The 27,883-nt window shown below is 39.4% G+C and overlaps 1 protein-coding gene across 1 annotated transcript in view; it reads right to left on the minus strand.

Annotated features, from left to right (window-relative positions):
* The window catches only part of RPS6KA5 (ribosomal protein S6 kinase, 90kDa, polypeptide 5), a 113,336-nt gene that overhangs the window by 55,188 nt on the left and 30,265 nt on the right, over positions 1-27,883 (minus strand). Inside the window, exons 3-5 of the mRNA XM_005871193.2 lie at positions 22,444-22,662; positions 6,543-6,658; positions 2,280-2,387 (exon numbers count right to left, since the gene is read on the minus strand). Coding sequence (XP_005871255.1) covers positions 2,280-2,387; positions 6,543-6,658; positions 22,444-22,662 — 443 coding nt within the window. The remainder of the gene's footprint in view (positions 1-2,279; positions 2,388-6,542; positions 6,659-22,443; positions 22,663-27,883) is intronic.

Consider the following 27,883-nt stretch of genomic DNA (forward strand, 5'->3'; position numbering starts at 1 on the left):
TCTCTCTCTCTCTCCCTCTCCCTCTGAAATCAATCAATATATATATACTAGTAGCCCTGCGCACAAATCTGTGCGCCAGTAGCCCACTGCCACCCTCCAGTAGCTCTCCGTCTGCTGCCCCACCCTCCTGTAGCTCGCTCTCCCCGCACCCCCACCCTCCCTCATAGCTTGCTGTAGGCAGATGTGGCTGGGCCAGTTCACTGGTCAAACCAACTGCTGACAGCATCTGCAGACTTTTGTTCTCCGTTTCTCAGAGAGGAATCTTCCTGTCTAGGAAGCCAAGTTTGCAGAGTGAAGGGCAGAAAGAAGCCCTGGAGTTCCATAGTTCAGTGTGTCAACTTTCACTTCATCACTAGCTTCCACATGGTGTCCTCACCCTCAGCTGTGCCTACTGCCCCAGAACCCACAGTCTGTCCATTTTTTTCAGTCTTCCATGAAGGTAAGAAAGGCACACTTGCCTCTGTGAATGGGGTAGACATGAGATCTGGGGGCTACCTGCTTTTCATACAGACTTCCAACCAAACCTCCTGTGTCCTGTTATCACCTGCTCCCCTACTTTGAGGGGTATCTGGTGTCCCTAATTCTTGATCCTCTCTGGGGGTCAGAGATGCATTAGCCTGCTTTGGTGCTTCTCACATCACTGGCTTAGGAATTCACTGTGATTAAAAAGGCCAGTTTAAGCTGAAAACCAAGGAGAGAGAATAGAAATGGACAAAAGAAAAACCCATTCCAAGACAGATGATATTTTAATACAAATGAATATCGGTTACAACTAATATTTCTGCTGTCCATCTTCCAAAATCTGATTGATATTTTCTTCTCTCCCTTTTGAGTGCATTCCTATTTTACTCCTTGACTTTTACTTATAGTGGGGTTTCATGAGGAAGCAAATCTATAATAATAAAAGGGTAATATGCTAATTAGACCAGACATCTTCCAGATGTCTTTCCTGACCAAGCCGGGGTTGGAGGGAAGCCAGCCCGGGTCCCAAGTGCCAGAGGAAAGCCGGTTCCGGCAGCTGGGGGAAGGAAGGCCTACTCTTGCACAAATTTTCGTGCATCGGGCCTCTAGTGTTAACATGTTTAATCAGTCACATTTTACTGAATTTGCCACTAAAATTTTTGCAAAGGAGAAAAAGTATTAAAAATCAAATTTGAAGTATATTTCTCAAAAATTCATCTAATCTATTTTATAACTATGATTTTTTGTCAAAGATAATATATTATTTTAACCAGCTTCATGAGGGCAGACACTATTTCTATTTTATTCAACATCATATTATCTAGTACCTAGCATAATAAGTGGTCAACAAATATTTGTTAAATAAGTAAATTGAGTGGATATAGATATGATTTAAAAATTGAGATCTTTAGATTTTATAGTTTTGGAACTTAACTAATTCACCTAGGGCTGCTTTAGCAAAATTCCAAAAAGCAAGCAATCAGAAACGGAAATGCCTGATTTGGAACCCAATTATGATGTTTCAAACAAAGTCCTTTATAGCAAAAATTTTACTGTGATTCTGTATTCTGTACCAGTAATTTCTCAGATAGTAATAAATTGGCATTCATATTTACTTAGTTATCCCAAATAACTAGTAGTGTAAAAATATAATTTTTATTACAACTGCTACAAAAATATTTAATTACAGCTAATAGATGTACAATTTTAAATGTCATTAAATGTACTTGTAATATTGAACAAACTCTAATCAGTATTAAAAATGCAAAGTCCTCCATATTTAAAATCTGCAGATGAGCTATTACATTTTAGTTCATATAAGAAAAAACAACACCACCAAACCCAGTAAGTTTATTAAAGAATTAAGTCTGGTAGGGTCTTCTCTTTCTTGTCAAATGAATTCAAAGGGCCATCACAACATGCCACGTCCTACTCTGTAATTACAATGTAATTGCATGTGCTTTGTTTCCTATTCTCTATTGGCTACCACCTAAGCCAGACCTAAAGGACCCAAAGGGTTATTTAAATTTTTTAGTTATATTTGATGGGGAAAGTGAAATGCATAGTTTTGTTTTGTTTTAAACTGGAGAATTATGATACACTCATCAAAGATTTACTGCAATTCTAACAGGATGGTTCCATGGTAATTTTAAACTAAAAATCTTTATAGTCATCCATGCCAAATGCTCCTTGAGGCAAATCTGCACAAAGATCCATAATCCATATGGTACTATCCTGTTAAATGCTTACTCCATAGCTAATTTTTCATCACTGTTTATATTGTCATTACTAACTTTAAATTAAAATATCATACTCACTTCATCAGCCACAAACTCCTTACTCAGACCAAAATCTGTCAGCACCACATGGCCATTAGAATCAAGCAGAATATTCTCAAGCTTAATGTCACGGTATATAATCCCCAACTGTAAAAACAAATAAATATGCATTTAAAAATAACAATTTCCAAAAGTCTTTCTTATCTACCTTAAAAACAAACAAACAAAAATAAACAAACAAGGCATTCTCAGGATGTTATAATGGGTCTTAGTCACTGAACAGGGCAAATGTAAGTCCCTCCATCTCGGGTTCATCTGCGGGGTTCCCGGGGCCCCTCCCACAGGTCTCCGTTCTCTGTGTAGTGAGGGTCCATCCCTGCTGGACCTTCTGTAGAGTCTCCCCGATGACCACTGCTGCTTCCTGTCTCTATTCTTGTCACAGCTCCCATCCTCACCCCAGGTGATGTGTGGGTGCTTCCATCCTCACCCCAGTGATGTGTAGGTGCCTTCTTGGCCAGTTCATGTCCTTCACCTCTCTAATGGCACCGGATCCCACAATGGTCACTCCTTTGTTTTTATTCCCACAGTTCTTCCAAATAAACTCCCATTTTTGTCTCTTCCTGGGAAAATCAGTGCTGGCAGCTATATCAAGACTAATAAAACTGGCTTTGTGTTATACTTCTTTGTATTTACCTTTTTAGGGTAGGAAGATTAAGAGAAACTTAGCTGAGATCTGACCTGCTAGATTATTTCCACTCCATATCAAGTACATTTATATTCAGAATTCATCATGTTCTCTTATTTCTGTGTTTCTGATTACCCTGTTTTAATGATAATGAATGTTCATGGATTTTCCTTTCATAAACAAAATTAAAGCTTTCACACAAATTAAAAACTCAATTTACTAAGCTTTCCCCTCAGAGCTCTGTATTTTGTTAGTTTGTTAGTTTTCGCTCAGGAATTTATGGCCTTCTCCACCATCATTTTCATGCCATAAAAAACTACATCTAATACTCCTAAACATAAAATAAAAAGGTATTTTCTGCCCATTCCTGGGCCCGATTTGGTTCATGTATAAAAAGATGTCCTTTGTGAAACTGCTCTATTTTGTGTGTATATAATATACCCCATTTTTAAGTGTTTAGGCACTAACTGAAACTTTATTTTCAGGGATAATTCGGAAGCCTTTTTAAAAACTTTGTAATAGCTAGAATACCTTGCTGAAAATTTACTATAAAAGTTTGCTTCGGTGCTACGGAATAACTCTCCCTCTTTTAATAAAATTCTTACCATTTGAGAGAGAAAGAAAAAAAGATGTCCTAACTACTGTATATCCCACAAAAATAATCGCAGGCATAAAGCCTGTCACCATACCAACAAGTCTATCAAAAGGAACAGAGATGTCAGCTCCCATCATCTCAGCTCAGCTCCCTCCCTCCTCGCTCCCCGTTACTCTCTCCAGGGCACTGCAGCCCTGCCCCTGGAGCCTTCTCTCTTTCCCCCTATTCTTACATATTTTTCATTCACTCCCCTTAAGATTCCTATTCTGAACCCCATCTCCCTCCACCTGCCCAGCCTCATTTCTGTTCTGGGCCGGATGGGCTGGATCTACCTTCTTCTTGATTCCCTCACTTTTTTTCTTAAAACTCCTCATTTTTTCTCAGAGCCTCTGCCATCCATTGCCTCCATCTTGCCGTTCTAATCTCCCTGCCCCTTTAAAAATTCCCTCTTTGGTCCTGTCTTTTCCCTTCGATTCTCTTCATTCTTTCCTATGGTCACCTGTAATCTAGTGTGGATATGAATACAAAACAAAGAAGAGTGGCTTTATGGTGTGCCTACATCATCCACTGAATTGTGACTCAAGCCCTGCCAGTCTCCTTGCAGCCTCACAGGCCTTTGGTAAAAATTGCTCTAGTGCTTTCTATTTTTGAGGCACATAACAACCACTCCCACAATAATTCTTCCTCATTAAGTTAAAAAAAAATTTTTTTTAGTCAAAGTTTCTTGGATCGAGATTAATAGTATCTGAAACAATGTTTTTAAAAGCTTAAACTAATTTTATAGAGTTCAAACTGCATCACAGACATGAATTTCATGGAATGTTTTTAGTAACTAAGTTCATGCTACATGAGGAATATCGGGGGAATACTTTGTAAAGTATATTATTAGCTAATCACTATGCTATACACCTGAAACTAATACAAAATAATACTTAAGAATGAAAAATTTTATTTTGATGATACTTTGTAATAAGCATTAGGATTTTTCATTAAAAAAAAAAAGACAGAATATTACTCAGGCTCTGCATTTTAAATCTGCATCACAGGAACTACTAAAGAAAGCAGATTTTAAAAAAGAGAACTATAGCCCAGCCAGTGGGGCTCAGTGGTTGAGCACCGACCTATAAATCAGGAGGTTATGGGTTAGATTCCTGGTCAGGGCACATGCCTGAGTTGGGATGTGGGCTCAACCACTATGGGGGACATGCAAGAGGCAGTTGATCAATGATTCTCTCTCATCATTGATGTTTCTCTCTCTCTCTCCCTTTCCCTTCCTCTCTGAAATCAATACAAATATATTAAAAAAGAGAGAGAGAGAACTATAAAATTGAGAAACGAGGTTAACGGTCTACAAGTGTGCTTTCACAATCACCACAAAGACAATGACACATAAAAACATTAGCTGTCTTAGCTCCATCATGACTTCGGTTAGTAGATTTTTCAAAGAGAGAAACCCCAAAGGTTGAGCATCTTACCTTGTGGAGATGTTCGAGGGCGAGCACAATTTCTCCAATATAGATCTGCACCTCGTGCTCTGTGAAACGCTCTCTTTGAGAAAGATGAGTAAAAAGTTCTCCACCATTTATATAATCTAAAAATGAAATATATTTTTCTTTCTTTGACTTGTGTTCATAAACTAATGGAAGTGTTTCCTTTTAATCAATGTGGATTAACCACAAGGCACTGACTTTAATATATGACTTTTGGTATAATTCTTAGTATACAGTTTCATAAGAATATATTACTAAATTCATATACAATACAGTTTCATAAGATAATGACTAGCCTGAACTACAATCAAATGAATTTGCATAGAGTACTGCCATTAAAACTATTACACGAGTTCTACATATATTTAAATACAGTTTCTCAAATACAGCATATCAGAACCCTCAGCCATCACCAATGAGTATTGAAACAACTGCCACTTCAATGACTATACTAAAAAATGAACAGAACAAAATAAGACACAAAGAAAAATCCCAGCTTTCCTTTTAACAGTCACTATTTTTAAGCCAATTCCTTATTTTCCAAGATTTCCTATGCACCCTTCCAAAAATGAATAGTAGGTAGCAGATAGGTAAACAATATGTCAATCTTTTTGGGAGAATGTGCCAAGCTAAAATGAACACTGACATATTTATGGAGGGTGGACAGTGAGAAAGCGGGATAGCACAGGTAGATGCTTCTTTCAAATAACTCATCTTCTCCAACCTCAGCAGGAAATACACCGTGAAGATATAAAGGGAAGTGAGTCTCTACTAAGGAAATATGTATTATGACCTTGGCTTTATTGTAAAGGTTATTTTAAGAATGGAAAAGTTATTGTGATAACTATGCATGATACCAGGTAGGTACTGGAAATATCGGGGGAATACTTTGTAAAGTATATTATTAGCTAATCACTATGCTATACACCGAAACTAATACAAAATAATACTTAAGACAGAATATTACTCAGGCTCTGCATTTTAAATCTGTAAGAATGAAAAATTTTATTTTGATGATACTTTGTAATAAGCATTAGGATTTTTCATTAAAAAAAAAAAGACAGAATATTACTCAGGCTCTGCATTTTAAATCTGCATCACAGGAACTACTAAAGAAAGCAGATTTTAAAAAAGAGAACTATAGCCCAGCCAGTGGGACTCAGTGGTTGAGCACCAACCTATAAATCAGGAGGTTATGGGTTCGATTCCTAGTCAGGGCACATGCCTGAGTTGGGATGTGGGCTCAACCACTATGGGGGACATGCAAGAGGCAGTTGATCAATGATTCTCTCTCATCATTGATGTTTCTCTCTCTCTCTCCCTTTCCCTTCCTCTCTGAAATCAATACAAATATATTAAAAAAGAGAGAGAGAGAACTATAAAATTGAGAAACGAGGTTAACGGTCTACAAGTGTGCTTTCACAATCACCACAAAGACAATGACACATAAAAACATTAGCTGTCTTAGCTCCATCATGACTTCGGTTAGTAGATTTTTCAAAGAGAGAAACCCCAAAGGTTGAGCATCTTACCTTGTGGAGATGTTCAAGGGCGAGCACAATCTCTCCAATATAGATCTGCACCTCGTGCTCTGTGAAACGCTCTCTTTGAGAAAGATGAGTAAAAAGTTCTCCACCATTTATATAATCTAAAAATGAAATATATTTTTCTTTCTTTGACTTGTGTTCATAAACTAATGGAAGTGTTTCCTTTTAATCAATGTGGATTAACCACAAGGCACTGACTTTAATATATGACTTTTGGTATAATTCTTAGTATACAGTTTCATAAGAATATATTACTAAATTCATATACAATACAGTTTCATAAGATAATGACTAGCCTGAACTACAATCAAATGAATTTGCATAGAGTACTGCCATTAAAACTATTACACGAGTTCTACATATATTTAAATACAGTTTCTCAAATACAGCATATCAGAACCCTCAGCCATCACCAATGAGTATTGAAACAACTGCCACTTCAATGACTATACTAAAAAATGAACAGAACAAAATAAGACACAAAGAAAAATCCCAGCTTTCCTTTTAACAGTCACTATTTTTAAGCCAATTCCTTAGTTCTCAAAAGTAGACATTCGGGACAGGGGGTTGGGGGAGCTATATAGAGATTTTTTTTTGATGGCCACAGTAAGCAATATGTCAATCTTTTTGGGAAAATGTGCCAAGCTAAAATGAACACTGACATATTTATGGCACCGAATTTCAGAGCGAATTTTCCTTATTTTCCAAGATTTCCTATGCACCCTTCCAAAAATGTATAGTAGGTAGCAGATAGCTTTCCTATTGCTCTGCAGAGCACCAAAGTAAAAGTAGCACCACATGGCCCGATCAAAACACCTGAAACTAATCCTTATTCCATTCCCCTTTCAATTGGCTCTATTTATCTCAAGAGGAATCCTATATAATAAAGAGCTAATACGCAAATGGTCATCACGCCCTCACGCGTCACTCCCACCGGAACTGCTGACTCAATACTGGGAAGAGAGGAATGGGGACCAGTCAGGCACAAATGAGCTCACAAGAGAGGAAAGGGGACCAGCCAGGCACAAATGAACTTGCGAGACAGGAATGGGGACCAGCCAGGCTTCGGCCGGGGAAAGGGACAAGCCGCCCGCCCCGCAGTCCTGGGTGCCAGCACCTGTGCCTGCGGCCCGGGAGAAGGACAAGTCACCTGCCCTGCGGTCCCTGGTGCCTGCGGCCAGGCTGGGAGAAGCCAGCCTGGGTCCTGGGTGCCTGCGGCCGGCCGGAGGAGGGAATCCTGGGTCCCGGGTGTGGGGCGAGGCAGAGGCAGTTAAGGGCGATCAGGCCAGCAGGGGAGCAGTTAGGGGCGATCAGGCAGGCAGGCAGAGGTGGTTAGGGGCGATAAGGCAGGCAGGTGTCCGAATTGCAAGAGGCAGTCGGACATCCCCCGAGGGGTCCCGGATTGGAGAGAGTGCAGGCTGGGCTGAGGGGACACCCCCCCTCCCGTGCACGAATTTCGTGCACCAGACCTCTAGTAATGAAATAAGAGACAAAAAGGCTACAATGAGAAATAAATAAGGAAACAATAATAAAAAACACAACAATTATATTCATAACTGGCTCTAAGAAGACATTTATTGGCATACTGATAATAGTTTCATCAGAAACTAGCTACTGCCACCTTAGCACACATTTGTGTGTGAGAAACAATGTAAACATAGAAAATAGGCACAGACACAGTTTAAAGCTTTTCTCCTAAAAAAAAAAAATAACTGAAAAGCAAGTATCACAAGTATATCCATTTGTTGAGTTTACCAAAATCTGATAAAAGAACAAAGCAAAATCTTGGTCAACTCACAAATTTTGGCTTTACCTTGTCCATTTAACTTTAAATTCCAAAAAGCAGACACAAAAGCAATGGCTGGTTGTTTAGCAATGCATTTTACAAAGCACATGCCAGTAAAAAGCATTATCCTCTAAGGCTGCATCTTGCAAGGGGTTTTAATTATAGCTTAACACAAAGCTAGTATTAAAAAGGTGTAAAGGAACTCAGCATTCCTGCAAACCAACAGTGGATTTTTTCTACCTTTCAGTAGTCACTTAAATCTAATATGATATTTATGCATAAATACTATGATTTATTTTTGACTCTGGGAATCTGGTTCTTACTCGTAAGGCATGGCTCTTTTAGAATTTTGATGAAAATCTTGTGGTGTTTACTAAGTTCCTGTACCTTGGGAGGAAATGAACTCCAAACTCTGCCTCCCCTGAGGTGGGAGCTGCTGAAATCTTTATTTGGCTCCTGCAGCTACTGGCTACTTAGATTCTTGCCCCATCCACTGCTGAGGAGTCAGTTAGTGGACACAGAGTTCCGAACTACCTCACTCATGGGTGTCCTCTTCACAAGTAAGTTTCGGAGGTCTCACTAGAACAGCCGTGGGCAAACTACGGCCCGTTTGAAATGAGTAAAACTAAAAAAAAAAAAAAAACAGCATATCAGAACCCTCAGCCATCACCAATGAGTATTGAAACAACTGCCACTTCAATGACTATACTAAAAAATGAACAGAACAAAATAAGACACAAAGAAAAATCCCAGCTTTCCTTTTAACAGTCACTATTTTTAAGCCAATTCCTTATTTTCCAAGATTTCCTATGCACCCTTCCAAAAATGAATAGTAGGTAGCAGATAGGTAAACAATATGTCAATCTTTTTGGGAGAATGTGCCAAGCTAAAATGAACACTGACATATTTATGGCACCGAATTTCAGAGCGAATTTATTTCTATAGGAGTGAACCCAGGGTTGTTCTCTCATTAAAGTACTTGGCCTTGCCTACAGGAGTATCTACACTTTTCTAAGAGGTTATCACCTTAATCTACCTGCCTGTTAAAGCAGAAGCATCTGAATTTGGAAACCTAGAAGAGCTACATTCTAAATTCTTGCCAGAGATTAGAACCTCAAAGTATCCGCAGTCCAAACCTCATCAAATGTTCAGTCATGAGAAATAATACATACATACATACAAAGGACAATATATGTAATCGATATGTCTTTCTGGATATGCCACAATGACTGGAGCAAAGTCAGAGCAGGAGAAAGCTACAACTCTAATGCTGTTTTGGAAAAATTATACTTTAATCTTGTTTCACAGGCTAGCATTACAGGGACAATGGCATGAAACCTGGCATTAGTCTAGAAGGGCTGCTGAAAACTCCTTTATATCTGGGTCACAATGCCCTAAACTTGGGTTTTTAAGAAAATGTATCTTGGTATAATTTCATGCTTACAAAAATATTTGCAAAAACAGTACAAGAAACCTCCATATTCCCATTATGCAAATCTACCGATTGTTTATATTTTGCTTCACTTGCTTTAGTAGTCTCTCTGTTTTTACATATGTGCATATTTTTCCTTTGCTGTTGAAAGTAAACTAGAGACATCATGTTCCTATCCCTAAGTCCTTCAGTGTGCATCTCCTAAGAAAAAGAACATCCTTTCATATAAACAGAGTACAACCATCCATGTCAAAAACTAACTATGATTAAAAAAATCTAATTTATACTCCCTAGTCAAATTTTGTCACTTGCCCCAATGACTGCTCTTTGTAGCTACTTTTTTCCAGTGCAGGACCCATGGCTATCATAGCTCTTTAGTCTGGAACCCTCGGTCTTTCTTCCTTGATCTTGACATCTTGAAGAGGCTAGGCCAGTCATTCTGAGGGCCAACCTTCAATTTGGGTTTTACCTAATGCTTTTTTATTATTAAATGCAGGTATGTATTCCTGGAAGGACCATCAATGAAATGGTTATCACCTTAATCTACCTGCCTGTGAAAGCCGACCATCTGTCTTAGAATATATCAGGAAGCATGTGATGTTAATTTTTCGAATACTGGTGTTAATCCTGATCATGTCATTAATGTGGTGTTTGCCAGGTTTCTCCACTATGAAGTTACTATGTTTCCCTGTGTAATTAACTGGTAAATTGTGGGGAGACGAATTAAGACTGTGTAAAAATACCCTGTTCCTCATCAAACTAGCACCCATCCATTTTAGAATCCAATGACGACTTTCTAACCCCACCACCCTTCTCTATGTTGGTTGGCATTCTCCCATAAGGAAGGGCTTCCCCTTCACCTCATTTATTGCACTTTCTGACTTGATCCCACAAGATGTTCCAGTTTCTTCTTGTACTTTTTTTAGGCTTCATTTTAGTGCAGCCACCACTATGGATCACTATCTGCCATGGGTGGTACTCAACACTTCACATGTGTCAACATTTATGACAGAGACCTTAACCAAGACAGGAATAGGGAAGGCTTGTGGGAGGGGCTCTCACACCCTATGTGGGTTTCAAAGCCGTACAGGAAGAACTCCAAGGTTACAACAGAGCTGGATGGTTTTAACAGTCCCTCCCCTTCACTTTCTCTTCCCCTCAGAAAAGAATGTCCTTCTTGCACTCTCTTCTTGCACTTGTCTTGCCCGGCTGCACATACCACACCGCAATCCTTTCTTTTCCCCCAATAAATACTTTCTGACAGAATAACTACTCAACACATGCATCGTCCCATTTAAGCCCAACGACTCCAGGCAGATGGGAAAGCAAAGGGTCAGAGATAGTGAGTGACTTGTCTGATAGGAGACACTGAAACCCAGAGTTGAACTCAAGCTAGTATTTAAGCAGAGAACAGGGAAAGAAAACTGCATGTTCACGGAAGAGTGAGGGGGTTACTCAGATTGGTTGGAGCACAGGCATCAGAGCATAACAGTGGGAGACTGGGTGAAAAAGGCTGAGGCTGGAGCTTAGATTATATCCTCCTCAAGTAAAATGGGAGGCTCTAAGCAGTGGGGTGGCCCAATCATGGCTGTGTGTTAAGAAAAGTAATTAATTGTAATATAATTATGAACTGGAAAGGATCAAGAGCGGTCAAAAACTGAACATCGCACCCATCTAATTCTCTGCTATTGAAAATAACGACGCTTTCCTGACACACCAATGAGGTCAATATACATGGGCTGAGCTATGTAGAGAAATGAAGTCATGTTCTTCCAAATGCCAGCTATGAGACATTGGGTACCTCTCTTGACTCCCTGAGTCCAAGGTACCTCATTTGTAAAACAAAGATGGTAATACATGCCTTGAAGGGTTGCTTGCAAAGACTGAATGAAATATATAGAAAATGCCAAGAGTGGTGCCTGATAACAAACAAGTACTATAAAACTAAATATTACAATGAAAAGTATTTGCTACCTTCATCTCAAACTCCTCTGTAGCTCTGGAGTCTGGGATTTTCTGGCCCTCAACCAATTTTACTTCATATTAACATTCTCATTCTTATAATAATTAGAACAATAATAAAAACAATAAGAAAACAATGCCACAAGAATCCCCCTTACACATGCATTCTGTTCACTTGGGCAAGTAGAGATTAGCAGGACAGAATCCTAAAACTGGATAGTTGAGTTACAACATATGTACATATCAAAACTGCTGCAATTTTTAATAAATGTTTTCTTCTAAATAGCTATAGTCATCTATATACCCCATCAACAGTGAATAAATGCCTTTTAAAAAATGTTTTCACCAACTCATTATCATTAACTTTCATTTTTACTAATCTGATAGGCATTTCCAGGACACAGAAATTCTAAAGGTGCAAAAGAAAGCAGAGAGAAAGAAAATATATCAAGCAGTTGGACTTGATATATTTTCAGTGGAAGTAAAGACTTATTCTGTTCATAACTGAGGAACAGAAGGGGACCATTCATCAGTAGTCCACATTCATGACAACAATGATAAACAAATAAATAAATCTGACATGTTCTCAGAAGCTGTGAGGCACATTTCATCAATATGACTCTTCAAAAAAATTTATCAATTTATAATTATATTGAGATTTACTTACAGTCCATACAATGGAATACCCTACTATGATGCTTGCATAGACTACTGGTTTCTTGATTAAATTAAAATAAATGTTTTTGTTATAGGAATAAAATGATTATATCTCAACTCTTTTGTATTTTGCTAAATGATCTTTAAACAGAGAATGGCTCATATCCTATATCTATAAAATGAACAGAAATAATTCCAACTGCCACGTAAGATTGTCAAGAGGATTAAATGACAATTTAATTGAGGGTTAATCCTGGGCCAGACAAACACTAAGCACTAATTACATGGTGACTATTAGCTATTATTATTGATAACTGCTGTAAATTTAGACATTAATTACAATTTATAGAATTGAAAAATATTGCTAAGTTCAATTGTAATGTTTTTAAAATAAAATTCAAATTTATGATATCCTGGCTTAAGCTATTCTCTCAATATAAGCATAAATTTAAGGTTTTCTATAAAGCACTATTAGGGTCTAATTAGTTTTAGTCAGTATTAAGCTAAGGAAATTTTCTTATATAACTGATATTTCAGTGCAACACTCAAGAGATATCTGGTTTTTATTCAAGTGCAATTAACTTGCTTTTAAAGAATTTTATGTGACAGTAGCTGGAGTGCCAGATGCAGCACTCTGATGCTGTGTCTCTCAGAAGCATAAAAATAACACAGAAATCACACAAATAATGTGAAATTTCAAAAACACACTATCTCTCTGATTTTAAAACACTACCATCTTTCCTAAATCCAGCATGTCCTGTGCTTTTCTTTCCTCTTCCTTTCATGGCAAAACGTTTTTAAAGAGTGGTCTGCATGTCTCATCTGATTACTCTCCTTCCTTACCCTCTGTTCACTTCCTATTGCTGCTGTGACAAATGACTACAAACTTGGTGGCTTAAAGCAACACAAATTTATCATTTTATGCTGTAAATTAGAAGTGTGACATGCATGTCACCAGGATAAAATCAGGGTGCAGCAAAGCTGCATTTATTTCCGAAGCTCTAAGAGAAAGTCTATTTTCTTGCCTTTTCCGTCTTTAAGAGGCTACCTGCACTCCTTGGCTCATGGCCCCTTCCTCCATCTTCCAAGTCAGCAATGGCGGTTGAGTCACTTCTCACATTGCATCATTCTGACTTCTTCTGTAGTAGCATCTCCATCTGACCCTCCTCTCTGCCTTTCTCTCTTCCATTTTGAAGGACCATTGTGATTATGTTGGGTTCACCCAGATAATCCAGGACAATCTCCTTCTTATAAGGTGGTCAAGTGACTAGCAATTTTAATTCCACCTGCAACCTTAATTCTCATTTGTCATGTAACCTAACGTATTCATAGGTTCTAAGAATTAGGATTACAATACCAGATTCTTTATTGTTCCCTTAAAAAAAAATACGTTGTTAGTTGATTAGTTTCAGCTGCTCAAGACCTCTACATATCTGACTTGACTTAATGTTGAATCAGAAACCTCTCCATTGTTCATAATTTTGTGTTTCTATTAACAGGTGAAGAAGCTGAAATACACTGGAGATACTGAGTTCGATAAACCTCTAGAAATTACCTAAAGAGCAGTTTTTCATTAAGGATGCAAAAGGATAACCATGGAAAGAGCTGGCTGACTTTCAAAGACTAGGTCTCATTCATGCAAGCTCATGGAAATCAGCTGGCAGGAGAGGAAGTAGCAGAGTTAACTGACAGAAAGAAGGGCTAAAAGCTATACCTCCTGCTTTCAAGGAAAGAGTCTCTCTTGTTTTCACTCTTCAAACACCTACTGACCTCTGGTCATCTAACATTTGTATTGCAAATCTTTGCAGTAACAATTTCTCTCTCTCATATTTCTTCCTATGGTGGCGCCTTCCAAAGAGCTGTTATTAGCCCGAATTTCCCCCTAATTCGACCCCACCTCCACCCACGTGCACAAGTTACTCGGTCTTCTTTTATTTTTATTTCCTACATATTTTTCTCTTCCTTCAGACATGCCTCACATATATTCATTTCCACACTTCTTGGTTCTCATTTGCACCTCCACCTCCTCCTCCAGACCGCCTAAATCTCTCTTGATTGCTCCTTTTTCTTGTCTTGTATCTAAAGTACATGTACCATACACACCTGAAAGTAATTTCTTTTTAATGTCATGCCAAAGTCATCTCACTTTTTTCCTTTCCGTTTTAGCTCAACATTCTAATAGCACCTCCTGCAAATGCCTTCCCGCTTATCAAAATCATTATAAATTTCTGACTATGCCATAAATTTACCAGTGTTGTGAATTAGTCATATTTACTTCAAAGCAAGGAACTCAGCTGCTGTCTGTTTTGCTATATACGACAGACTGCAATGTTTCATGAACCATTCCCTTGCCATCGCAGCAAGTATCCTCACCCGTGCAATTTTTGAGTTGAAATTGATATTCAAAAGTGAAACTTTAATATTTTAAATACCTTGTAACTCACTGAAAGGATGATTCATGGTGGCAGAACTGTCTATGAGGCCAGGTGGCATTGATTATTGAGGATGCTACTTAGCATCACCTTTATAAATACCTTCGTGATGAAACAGGAATTTTTAGAGGTGAAAAAGACAGGTCCCTAACCCTCATACTTTACTTGCCCAGATTCCAGAGGACACAGAGTAGTTTATAGTACTAGATCTCAAGGATACTTTTTCTATATACCCTGCCTCCTAATTCACAGTCCCTGTTTGCCTTTAAAAGATCCTAATAATCAAAGCAGTCAGCTAACATGGACAGTGCTGCCCAGAGTTTTCGGGAACAGCCCTCATTTATTTGGACAGGCCTTTGAACAACTCAAAAAGCCCTTTTACAGACCCTGTCTTTAATTCTCCCCACAGGTCAGGAGCATCGACTCCTAAATCTGTCTGTCTCGAGTGAGTCTTGAATACCAGCACAGGAGGAGGACGAAGCTGCACTGCCATCAACTAGATCACCAATTTCTACTCGTGTGAGCCTCTAAAGGACCTAAAACTTCTCTTTCGAAGGAATCCTGAAGAATCAATAAGTGCCAAATAAGTAACATACTCTAGTATTTCTAGATAATCAGTTTTCATCTTAACAATTCTTATTCTGTCTTTTCATAAGTGTCACCTGAACTCTAGGCTAATATCTTTTCTGTCCTTGCTAGGACCCAGAAACACCATAAGATGCTCCTACTTATAGCTCCTTGTTGTATCCCTAATGTAGCCAATTTTTCAGCCATACTGGCTCTCCAAATCCCTAACTACTAAGTATGTTATAAGCAGCCCGACCACAATCAGAGACTCTTACGGCCTTAGGAGTCGCAGCCTTCATTACAGAATTACTACCACTACCACCAACCAGACCAGGACCACTTCTCAAGTCTATGATCCTTATTTTCAAGAAGGCCCTCAATCAAACAGGGAAAAATGTCTGCCATAATTAAGCACTTCTTGCTGCAAGCAGTTTAGCTAAAGGAAAAGGCCTCAAAATATATAATACCATCTCTATTAACTAGCTCCCCTCTTCAGACCTTGGTTTATACTGTTTTATTATTACTCATCTTTAACCATTGCTTGTTACATTCATATCCTTCTAGTTAGAAGTCTTAAAGCTACAAATGGTCCTCCACATAGAACCGCAGACCAAGGTCACTACATCCATCACCCGTGGACCCTTATGGACCCTTAGTTAGCCCACTTCTGATAGGACCCTGACTGCTGCCCCCAAACTATGACCCCTTTCCAGTAGGAAGCAGTCAGACAGACCAGCGTCCACTGTCCCCAATGGCAGGTGGGGTTTCCTAATCGGAGGGGAGACTGAAACAGGAATTTTTAGGGGTAAAAAAGATAGGTTTAGGAAATTTTAGAAATTAAGGGGACCATGGAAGCAGCACAGGGCTGCAGAGCAGCAGAAGGTATATCTCCATAGAATAGGGAACTGAAAAGCTGCAACAGGTACATTTCCATAGAATGAGGGAACTGGGAATAGCAGGTCTGTATTTACAAAATAAAGGGAAGGAAGCCCCTCATCCAAAAGAAGAAAGCTCACAGGGAATAGGAAAACAGTAAGGAGGGGAGGAACACCTCACATGACCCATGTGAGGTTGGACCTTTGAGCTCAGGAGTTACTATAGTAACCAGTCAAAGAGAATAGTGACCAATCAGAGGGGATATCAAGGCACAAAGATCTACAGCCTTTATAAACTGTGAAAACGGGATGGGTGGGACTCTTTGCCCCTGCCCACATGGGAGTCTGTGCTGTGAAATTCTTTCTCCATCCCCATGTGGGAATCTGTACTTGTTCTTCAATAAATCTCCACCTTTGCTATACCATCTTCCGTCCGTGGATTCATTCTTCGACTCCAGCAGACAAAGAGCCCGGGAACCAGTCTGCCCAGGGGAACACTGCGTGTTCCAGTCCAAAAATTCCATTTTGGTGATTTGCTTCTTCAGTGTCTTATAAATTCTACTGATTAATCTGACAGTTTCAACAGTCATAGATCAGCTGGTGTTTTGACAAAATTATCACTATCAGAGATCAGAGAACACCAAAAAAAAAAAAAAAAGTTTTTTTACAGACTTTTTTCCACATAGAATTTCTTCCCACTGTTAGTTGAAATAAATACACTTTTTAAGAAAATAGAATAGGTGAAAATATTTTTATATTTTTTATGTAACCATGCAGAGATACAGAAACAGTTGTAAAGGAGGTAATGGTGTCCATGTTCTAAGAGTTGGAAAGGCTAAAAATATATAAAGGAGAAAATCCATCAGTCATATCATGCCATTACATAAATTAAAATAGAGCCTAAAAACATATTAATGATGTAGAATTTTCTTTTTTTAAATGTGACTTATAACAGATGGGTCTACTGGAGAGGTCAACGAATTACAGCTAAATCTAGTCCCCTGGTGCCGAGCCCTGACTTAGAGGAGCGCAGAAACAATGTAAAAGAATGGAAGGCAATTACAACTGAATGAAGCACAATGCAGGAAACACACACCCCTAGTTCTGATAGAAACGCTATATTCCACATCTGGCAAATGTCAAAGGTAAGCATCTGTCAAGGTAATACTAACATTATCACAATCTTATCAATTTGAGAAGCCTGTGCCAATCAGGCCAATTTTATCGTGAAGAAACAAGCCTGGTCAAACATCTAGTGGGCCGTGAATCCACGTAGGAGCAGGACAGCAACCGAGAGAGAACTGAATCTCCACATCTGCTCCCAAAGTATCTCAGAGAACAGCAAGAATGACTGTAAACCTCCATGATCTACACTTTCAGCAAAACTTAGAAACAAATAAAACCCAACCACACCAAACAGCATGCTGTGGACCGGCTCAGAAACAACCTAAGTGCCCACTGACGAATGAATGGATAAAGAAAATGTGGTACATACATACAAGGGAATATTGATCAGTCCTAAAAAGAATGAAATCTTGCCACTTGCGACAACATAGGTGGACCCTGAGGGCACTATGCCAAGTGAAATAAGTCAGACAGAAAAGACAAATACCAGATGATCTCACTTATGTGTGAAATCTTTAAAAGACCAACAAGCTCATAGATACAGAGAATAGACTGGTGGTTGTCAGAAGTGAGGGGAGGAGGCAAATGGGTGAAAGAGCCAAAAGGTACAAACTTCCAGCTACAAAATAGATAAGTCATGGGGATGTAACGTATACAGTGACTATAGTTAAAAATACTGTAGTGCAAATATGAAAGTTAAGACTAAATCCTCAAAGTTCTCATCACAACAGCAACAAGAAAATACTAAACTGTATGGTAACAGATATTAACTAGACTTATTTTTCAATATATTCAAATATCGAATCATTATGTTTTACACTTGAAACTAATATAATGATGTTTGTCAATGATTCCTCAGTTTTTAAAAATCTTTTTTGAAGAAGGAAAAAGAAATGAAGTCTATTTCTTCACCCATTAAATCTCGGCTGGCCTTGTGTTAGAAGTGAGGCTGGATGAGTTCCAGGGCTCCCCAGGAGGACTCGCAGCCTCCGCCTTGGCCTGTGGGCAGTCTTCATGAGCTGCCCAGAGACTGCCATGCTAAGGAGAAGCTGGTCTGCTGCACTGGAGGCTGAGAGGCCACGTGGAGGAAAGAGACACCCCAGCCAACAGCCAGCACCAACTGTCAGACACGAGAGTAGAACCATCTTGGCCCTTCAATCCCAGCCAACTCTCCAGCTGACTACCACATGGGTGAGTCCAGGCTACACCAGCAGAGATCTGTCCAGCAGAGCCACAGAATTATGAGAAAATAACTCATTGTTTGGACAACTAAATTTAAGAGTGGTTTGTTATCCAGCAATAAATAAGTTGCACCATTGGGTATTATGAAATTAAAATATACTAACCAGAAAAAGTAGACATCATTAACTGAAAACAACATCTGGTTATAAATTTTGGTAAAATATTCATACATGCAGACACACACACGCAAAAAGAGCTAGATAGACATATACTAATTAATAACAGAGGGAAATATAACAAGGTAAATTCTGGGTAGTGAACATAGTTTTTTCTTATTTTTTTTAATATCTTTTATATGCATATAGATGCCTTTGTAGACATAAAATAATTTTTTAAATATTGTATTTGTTACAAAGGTCTATAGAGTTTGTTTATTCATCAGACAAAAAGGTCAGCTGGGTCCCTGAAGAGCTCAGTATCTAAATTCTTGCTATTAACCTCTAATAGTACACAAACCTGAATAAGGTCAGTTAATCAATAAACCTTTAGAGACAGTTACAGGCTGAACTGTGTCCCCCTGTCCCCAAAATTCATACATTGAAGCCCTAACCCCCAGGACCTCAGAGTGTGACTGTATTTAGAGACAAGGCCTTCAAAGAGGTAATTAAGTTATTAAAATGAGGCCCTTAGAGAAGGCCCTGATCCCACCTGACTGGTGTCCTCATAAGAGGAACTCTGAATGCAAAAGCAACACTAGGGGTCTGAGTGCACCGAAGTCCCACCATGTGAAAAGGCAGCAAGAGGTGGCCATCCGCGAGTCACAGAGAAAACCCTGGAACAGACCCTTTCCTTGTGGTCCTCAAAAGAAACCAGCCCTGCCGCACCTCGCTCTTGGACTTCCAGCCGCCAGACTGTGAGGAAATAAATTTCTGCTGTTTAGCCACCCACCTGTGATATTTTGTTATGGCAGCCCTAGCAGACTACCTAATGTACTTGGAAAAGTGACCTAGTGTGTCTTCTAAGCACAGCCAACAGAAAACCACAAAAATAGTGTATAATAAAGCCCTACTCTAGATGTCTGGCCATTTTTGCCTTTAAAGTAAAATAACAACTATAAACATACACAAAGAGAAATTATATGAAACTTGATTAACCAGTGTCACCCCAGTAAATTTAATAAAGGAAAGAAATTACATTAAACAATCTATGTGGATAGGGGGAGGGGCACACTTTCTGGATGCGCTGCCTCACTTACAATGGAACATGTCTAGTCCCATTCTACTCTTGAGCTGGCACAGAAATGGGTTTTCTTGTTTTGTTTTGTATTTATTTATGGGCCACTGGCAAAGAACAAAACCACTGGAGAACCAACAACTACAAAGCAACATTATTAAGGACTATTGTTTTTTAATCAAATACAAAATATTTCATTCATCTACTTTTAAATTAAAAGCATTATTTATAAAAACTACACTCACTATTTTCAATAAACAAACAAAAAACTGAGTGGTTATGGTAAGAGAACAGAGAAGACAGAGAGAGAAACCATGGTGTGGTGGTCGAGTCGAGGAGTTGGGGTTTAACTTTTATGAGTTGGTTTATTATAAAGGGAGAAGACTGAACAGGGTAATAATTTCTGAACCAGCCCTCATGGACTCCCGAGGCTTCCTGGGAAATTCTGGGAGGGTGAGGAACAAAAATAAACTGGCAGGGCTTGGTGCCCTTGAGCTCAGATCCGAGCAGAGCACTCAATCCTATTTGTTTTCCATTTGAATGTTTGTGCTCTCAATTGAGAGGTTTCTGCTGCTAAAAATGTTTGAAACCATTGTATTAAAATGGTCTGTCCCCTACGGGCTAAACATTCAGAAGGAAAACATTTAAAAATCAGTGAAACACATAGCTGAGCAGATACACTCAGGATGCAAAATGAAGGGCCACAAGATATTTACTTGCTGGAACAATAGGCAAAGGCAGTGAGTGGGGACTTGGACAGGACAGGAGAGACAGCAGCCTATAAAAGCCCAGTGACTGCAACAGCAGAATGGCCAGAAAGACCAGTGGCTATGATGCGCACTGCAGCAGTCAACTAGCCTGATTGTCCCCCACCCTGCTAGCCTGCCCCTGGTCGGCCGCCAACCACCCACGGCCCCTCCCCCTGGCCAGGCCCACCCATGCACAAATTTGTGCACTGGGCCTCTAGTCTATCTATATAAAAGCCTAAGCAACCATCCAACCGTTCGACCAGTAGCTATGATGCATAATGACCACCAGGGGGCAGATGCTCAACGCACAGGCATGGAAACATGGAACAGACTGATGAATCTCAGAGGGAAGGGGGGAGGGCGGGAAGAGATTAACCAAAGATCTTATATGCATACTAGAGGCCTAGTGCACAGATTTGTGTACCGGTGGGGTCAGTTGGCCTGGCCTGCGGGGATCAGGCTGAAACCGGGTGGGATCCCTTGGCCTGGCCTGCAGAGATCGAGCAGGTTTTACCCATGCATGAATCCATGCACCGGGCTTCTAGTATATGTATAAAAGTCTCAGGATTGCCCTAGCTGATTTGGCTCAGTGAATACAGCATCAGCCTGCGGACTGAAGGGTCCTAGGTTCAATTCCAGTCAAGGGCACATGCTGGGGTTGCGGGCTCAATCCAAGTGGGGGGGGGCGTTCAGGAGGCAACTGATCAATGATTCTCTCTCATCACTAATGTTTCTATCTCTCTCTCCCTCTCCCTCTCTGAAATCAATAAAAACATATATTTTTTTTTAAAAAGACTCAAGATTGTAAGTCGATGGAAAGCATTGCAAAATGAACCTGAAGTGTAATTTCATGAATCAAAAAGTGAATAAATGCAACTTAAGGCATCATTAATAAAACTATAATTTCCAAAATGAAAGCATTCAATAAAATTGCCAAATATATATTTAAAAACCTGTTTGTACTACAGACGGCACTGTTTGTATGAACCAGACCTGAGTTTCAGTCTTCATTCTCAAGCTTACACAACATATGTAACATCAAAAAATGCAGCTTCCAGAACCTTCCACAGCATGAATGAGGGGTTTTGGGCAGTGTTGTTGTGAGGGTTAGTAATGCTATGGATAATACCTGGCGTAGTGCTGGCACACCATAGGCATCAAGAACAGCTAATGCTTACAGAGCATGGTGTGAATTCTGTCTCAACTCATCGTCAGATTAGTTAGAAAATAGAGGATCAAAATACACAAATGCAAGTTATCACAAGAACGGACTGAAACTGTATCGGATGAAATAGTCAGCGATGACAGAGTGTGGCACTAGAAGAACCACCCTTTACTTCTAGCAGGAACAGAATAGGGCGCGACTCCTGCACAGCAGTCTAGCAGTATGTGCAGAGGACATTCCAAAGTTCATGTACAACGCTCCAGGCCTGTTTGGGAAAGGCAAGGATTCAGAAAGTGCCTGTGGATGGAAATGGGAGTGATCAAAGGGGTGACTGGGTATCTCCTTTTCTTCCTTTTTTCTTTTTCCCAATTACTGATTTCCATGAATATCAGTCCAAACCAGTACATCCCTGAGAACTCCTGAAGCAGACACTGTGGCCCGCTTCACAGCTCACTGCCCAGGGAGGCAGATGGCTCAAGTGTTTCCTAAGATTAGTAAAGGAGTGTGAAACGGAAGTAACATTCCTGCAGGCTGGGAGGTCCCAAATCCAGAGCAACTCAGGATGTTCACGGAAATGCTACCACAAAGAGAAAAATGAAAGTTAAAATACTTGTTTCTTCTAAGTTCGAAATATGCTACCCTGTGACTCATAACAACACAAGATTTTCCTCCCCGACAATAAAGTGTTTCTGTAAAAAGTCTGATGACAAAGGACACTTACCTAAAATGAGATGAAGTTTGGTTTCTGTCTGGAAGGCATAGTGCAACGTCACCAAAAACGGCGACTGCCTGATGTGCTCCAGGACCTGTCGCTCCGTCCGCGTGTGCTCTGTGGTTTTGGCCTTTTGAACTATTGTTGCCTTTTTCAAAACCTTCATGGCATACAGCTTTCCAGCATCATGACCACTTATTTTACGAACTAGAAATACTTTTCCATATGCTGAAGAAAAACAACAACAATTAGAATGCTACATAGGCAGAACGGTAAGTTATTGGAAGTTGAAAGTTACAATGCACAAAAAGCAAGCTTTGAATGAAAAAGTATCCCTAGTACTGTTTCAAATAGTTCTCAGATAGATTTCTTAAATTTTATGCCAAACATGTTTCTAAGTCTAACACTCAGTATTTACATATCTAACCACTGCTGACAAAGTTATGCTTTCACTGTTACTGTTATTCTCTCCTGAATATTTTTAGCTCTAGGAAACTAGCTGTTATTATGGTCAATTAACCACAATCCAATTCTGGGACAACTAGGACATTTTATACCTCAGCTAAAACCTCTAGGTTTTGCTACTGATGTAAATGAATAAAAACAGTTTTTAATGAGAATCTCATATATACATACATACATACATACATACACACACACACACACAAATCAAGTGCCTCAAGTACTCCTCTATACTCATTTTAAAAGTCTAAAGCAATATAAACTGACATTATATAAACAAAAGAGATCTTCAGGTTTAAAAACAAACATTAAAATATCTAAAATTGCAAGCAATACTGCAGCTAAAACCTCTAGGTTTTGCTACTAATGTAAATGAATAAAAACAGTTCTTAATGAGAATCTCACACACACACACACACACACACACACACACACACACACACACACGAATCAAGTGCCTCAAGTACTCCTCTACACTCATTTTAAAAGTCTAAAGCAATATAAACTGACATTATATAAACAAAAGAGATCTTTAGGTTTTAAAACAAACATTAAAATATCTTAAATTGCAAACAATACTAAAGAGGCCCCTCTACATCTCTGGGCAGTAATTTACAGTTTACTAGGTCAACCTCACCACATTTTCCCTAAGTAAGGGCTCAGCGGGGCACATCTCTTTGTGTGGTGCCACTCCTCTAGGTGAGGAAATGGGGCCCTATGGGCACTGTGCCTCTTGGGCAGAGAGGTATCTGCATTTGTTTAGAGAAGCGGGGAGAGGGCAGGAAGAGGTGGGAGGAGGAAGGAGGAAGGGCAGGCAAAAACACCCTGAGAGGGAAGGGGTAGGTCCCCAATTCATCCCTATAAGGTATAATAAATGCTCTTCCCTTTTAAAAATGCAAACATCTCCTGGGATGGTTAAGCCCAATCCTGCTTTTGAAGTTAAACCTTTTAATGAGACCGCTCTGGAGCCCGAGTTGTGACCCATACCAGTGCTTCCTCGCTCTGCCCACACCCCTCCAGTATTGAGCACATAATTCTGCTCCAATCCACCCATTAGAATAAGAGAGCTTTAAAGGAAGGGCTCTTGTCCGCTGGATGTTATGCAGTTCAGCGCTTCGGAAAGTATTTAGGACAGACACATGATCTAGAATGGATCAGTGAATGTAATACTCCTGAGAAGCAGGAAAACCGTCACTTACTAAGGACTTGTCTATGCCAGGCTCGGTACAAACATATTCCATGTATAGATCCATGTAATCCTCAGAACAGCCAATGTTGTGCTTCAGTATACTCAAGGAACTGGCCCAAAGGCTTGGATAAGAAGTGGCAGAACCGATTCAAACGTACAAAGTGTTATGTCAGAGACCATGTTCACCATAAGTCAATAAAAAAAATCCCTCACAAATACTGGAAATCAGTTATTCTGGACTGTAATAAAATCAGCACCATGAACACATTCTGGAATACAGAAAAAGTTCACAAAATGTTTGTGTCTCACCTCATTATAAATAAAATAATTACAGATTGAGATTTTAGTAAGTCAGCAGGAAGTGTTATGCCAGAGACCATGTTCACCATAAGTCAATAAAAAAATAATCCCTCACAAATACTGGAAATCAGTTACTCTGGATTGTAATAAAATCAGCACATGAACACATTCTGGAATATAGGAAAAGTTCACAAAATGTTTGTGTCTCATCTCATTACAAATAAAATAATTACAGATTGAGATTTTAGTAAGTCAGAAGTGAACCAAGAGAGAAAAACACAAACCTAACAAATTAACCTGAAGTATAAAAGTGAAAAAGTTCATCTATTCAGAATATTGAAATGAAGGTAAAAAAAAACTTTATAATGAAGTGTTTATCTTCCATGGAGCAGCCACTTACAAACTCAGGAGAAAGTCTTCAACAGGTTTGGAGCTTTTGTGTGTCCCACATACACAGCACCCAACCTAAATTCCAATCTCCCAGGACTGATGCTCCCTTCTCCCTCTGTAAGACACACCGCCACACACTGAATGCCTATAACTAGCTCACAGTGTACTTCTGTTCCCATGTGGTTCAGTCATCTGTTTCAAATCAGTCACGGATACTCACTGCCCTACCTGTTTATGCCTGCTGCATACGTTACTCTTATTATAATTTAGCTAAATATTACATAACCACTGAAATGTAAATGTGAAAGAAAAGAGAAAAATGAGGTTGAATACTTTGGGTGAACTAGATAAAAGCAAGATACTTCAAAAGAACTGCTGAAAAGTTAGGTGTGGGTGAAACAACTATAAAAGGCTTGAGGGGGGGGTGATTATGAAAATCTAAAAGAATTTTGTACTCAGATTACTTCAAATGTGTCTGGTTCTCACTCCACTTTAAAGAATCCAAAACTTAATTTTAATGCAGTTTAATGAACTAGATAAAAGTAAGATACTTCAAAAGAACCGCTGACAAGTTAGGTGTGGGTGAAACAACTATAAAATGCTTGAGGGGGGATTATGAAAATCTAAAAGAATTTTGTACTCAGATTACTTCAAATGTGTCTGGTTCTCACTCCACTTTAAAGAATCCAAAACTTAATTTTAATGCAGTTTATGCAAAATAAACCATCATTTAAGAACCTAGCCTTGAAGAATGAGTGTTGTGCCTATATCCAAAGACTGGCAAGTGAATATTATTTATCCATTTTAAGTGAAAGGTAGTATGTTCGAAGTATGTATTTATATATAACCTTTTAAAATATTTTTCCATTTTACCCAACGTTTCTTGATTAACCACAAGTACCAATCATGTCATATGAGAGTTTGCACTAACAAAAGGATCATTCATATTCATCACTGCTGAAATTCAGCCCCCTCTCATCCTTCCAGATAACTGCAGTCTTGTTAAAGGTTGACTCAGCCATCAACCGTACTAGCTGTGCCTCTCAGCTTGCTTTCCCCCTCAATCTGGCAAACATACCTTTTTGTGCTGTCATCTAAATTGTTGATAAAAATATAACCCTTCCTGTCCAGCAGAGTGGCTCAGTTGGTTGAGTGTCGTTCTGTGCACCGAAAGGTTGCCGGTTCAATTCCTAGGCACACACATGGGTTGCAGGTTCAGTCCCCAGTGGGGGCATGTATGGAAGGCAACTGATCGATGTTTCTCTCACGTCGATATCTCTCTCTCTCTTCTCTCTCTCTCTCTCTCTCTCTCCCCCTTCCTCTAAGCATGTCCTTGGATGAGGATTAAAAATAATACTAATACTAAAATAACCCTTCCAGCTCAAAACAGTTGATTCCCTATTGCTCTTAAAGAGAATCCCTAATATAATTTAAACTATCTGGCTTCTACCCGCCCTCTCTCCACCTTCTCACCATCTCACTGAGCTAACTGCTTCAGCCATCCAGCTTCCTGACTTCCCAGAGTAGTAGTACAAGTCCCCTAATTTTATGCTCTCATAACACCATGCATTCTCTCTCACAGAAATTATCAGAAACATTAGTTTGCAAGATTGCTTCATTATCTAACTTCTACTGGACTGTAAATCCCACAAAATTATGGACTTGTCTGATTTTACCCATTTTGTATCATTAGCAAGTAACACTGAAGCTGGCAAATCATGCAAACTCAATGTTGAATGCATGGAAAAAAAAAAAAACACACAAAAAAAACACCCAAGCTAACAAATAGGAAAAGGCCAAAGAAACAGCTCTGTAAACATAGAGCCAAATACCCTCTTCTCAGCTGACAATTTTGACACAAAGGTGAAGAAACTAGCAATGCAGATCCACAGTACAGAGCTATTGCTAGCCAATTCTTTCCCTTTAGGGAAGGAACAATGAGCTTTTGTGAAGTAATGCCTCTTAATTTGTGTATTAAATATGGTTCCTGGCAATATTTCCAGGTGAAAGTGAACTCAGGAACCCTAGCTGTCCCCATGTTAGAACAGGAAAATAACTTAACATAGTGACATCCATATATGGCCACTGCTTTCTAATCTGCCACATTATGTGAGAATGAATTAGAATGCCTGGCCACATCCCTTTCTCATATATAATTTAACCTGGGGAAAGATTTCTATCTTTCCACATGTGGTATGTTCTGAGCACTGACAATCAATCCACCTGCTTCTCCTCCATCTTCCCTCGTAGAATTTCATTCAGTGCAAGACATCAGTGTCAGAAATGAAACCAAACAAGAAATACACCCTGGAACTCTACACTTCACTTGTCCTGCCCTTGGAAACTGGTATCCTTGTTAACAGGCCAGCTGAACATGTAGGGAAGTAATGCTGGAATAGCATATATCAAGCCCCTGTAAAACCACCACCCTTGAAAGGATTTTCCACGAAGCAGCTCATCCCAGAGATACTGCCACACAATCAATACAGAGAGTTCAATGGTGAAACTGACCATAACCTGGAACTTAAAGACTCATCTGAAACATGGGATTAATTAGACCCCAGCAACACTGCTCTCCATCCCAGTGATTCTCTACAAAGCTACCCTTGTACAGACAGACCAACAGGGAGCACCTTCCTGGACAACAGGAGTAGCTAAGGAAGACTTGACGCACAAAGACTCTACATCGAGGTTTAATCTTCTGTGTGACACTTTTTAAAGAGACTACATAAAGTAAAGTTAGTTTTTTTCAAGAATATCTCTGGATCTTTTGTAAAAAAATGCTGTTCTCATAGTACTTAATGTCCATACTATAGGAACCTTTTTATAACCGCAGTGCTTGTTAAAGTCTCTGTAGACCAGTTTTTTCAAACTGTGGACCATGACCCAACAGTGGATGATGTTATTAATTTAGTGGTTCCAACCAGCATTTTAAAAACTAAAATAGAACAGAATATACTAAAAGTGTTTAATAATATTTCTGTCTCATACACACACACACACACACACACACACACACTCTAGAGGTTCGGTGCACGAATTCATGCACGGGTGGGGTCCCTCAGCCTGGCCAGCACTCAGGGCCAATTGGGGCCGTGGGAGGTTGGC

The sequence above is a fragment of the Myotis brandtii genome, unplaced genomic scaffold (genome assembly GCF_000412655.1).
Source record: "Myotis brandtii unplaced genomic scaffold, ASM41265v1 scaffold332, whole genome shotgun sequence".
Lineage (NCBI taxonomy): Eukaryota > Metazoa > Chordata > Mammalia > Chiroptera > Vespertilionidae > Myotis > Myotis brandtii.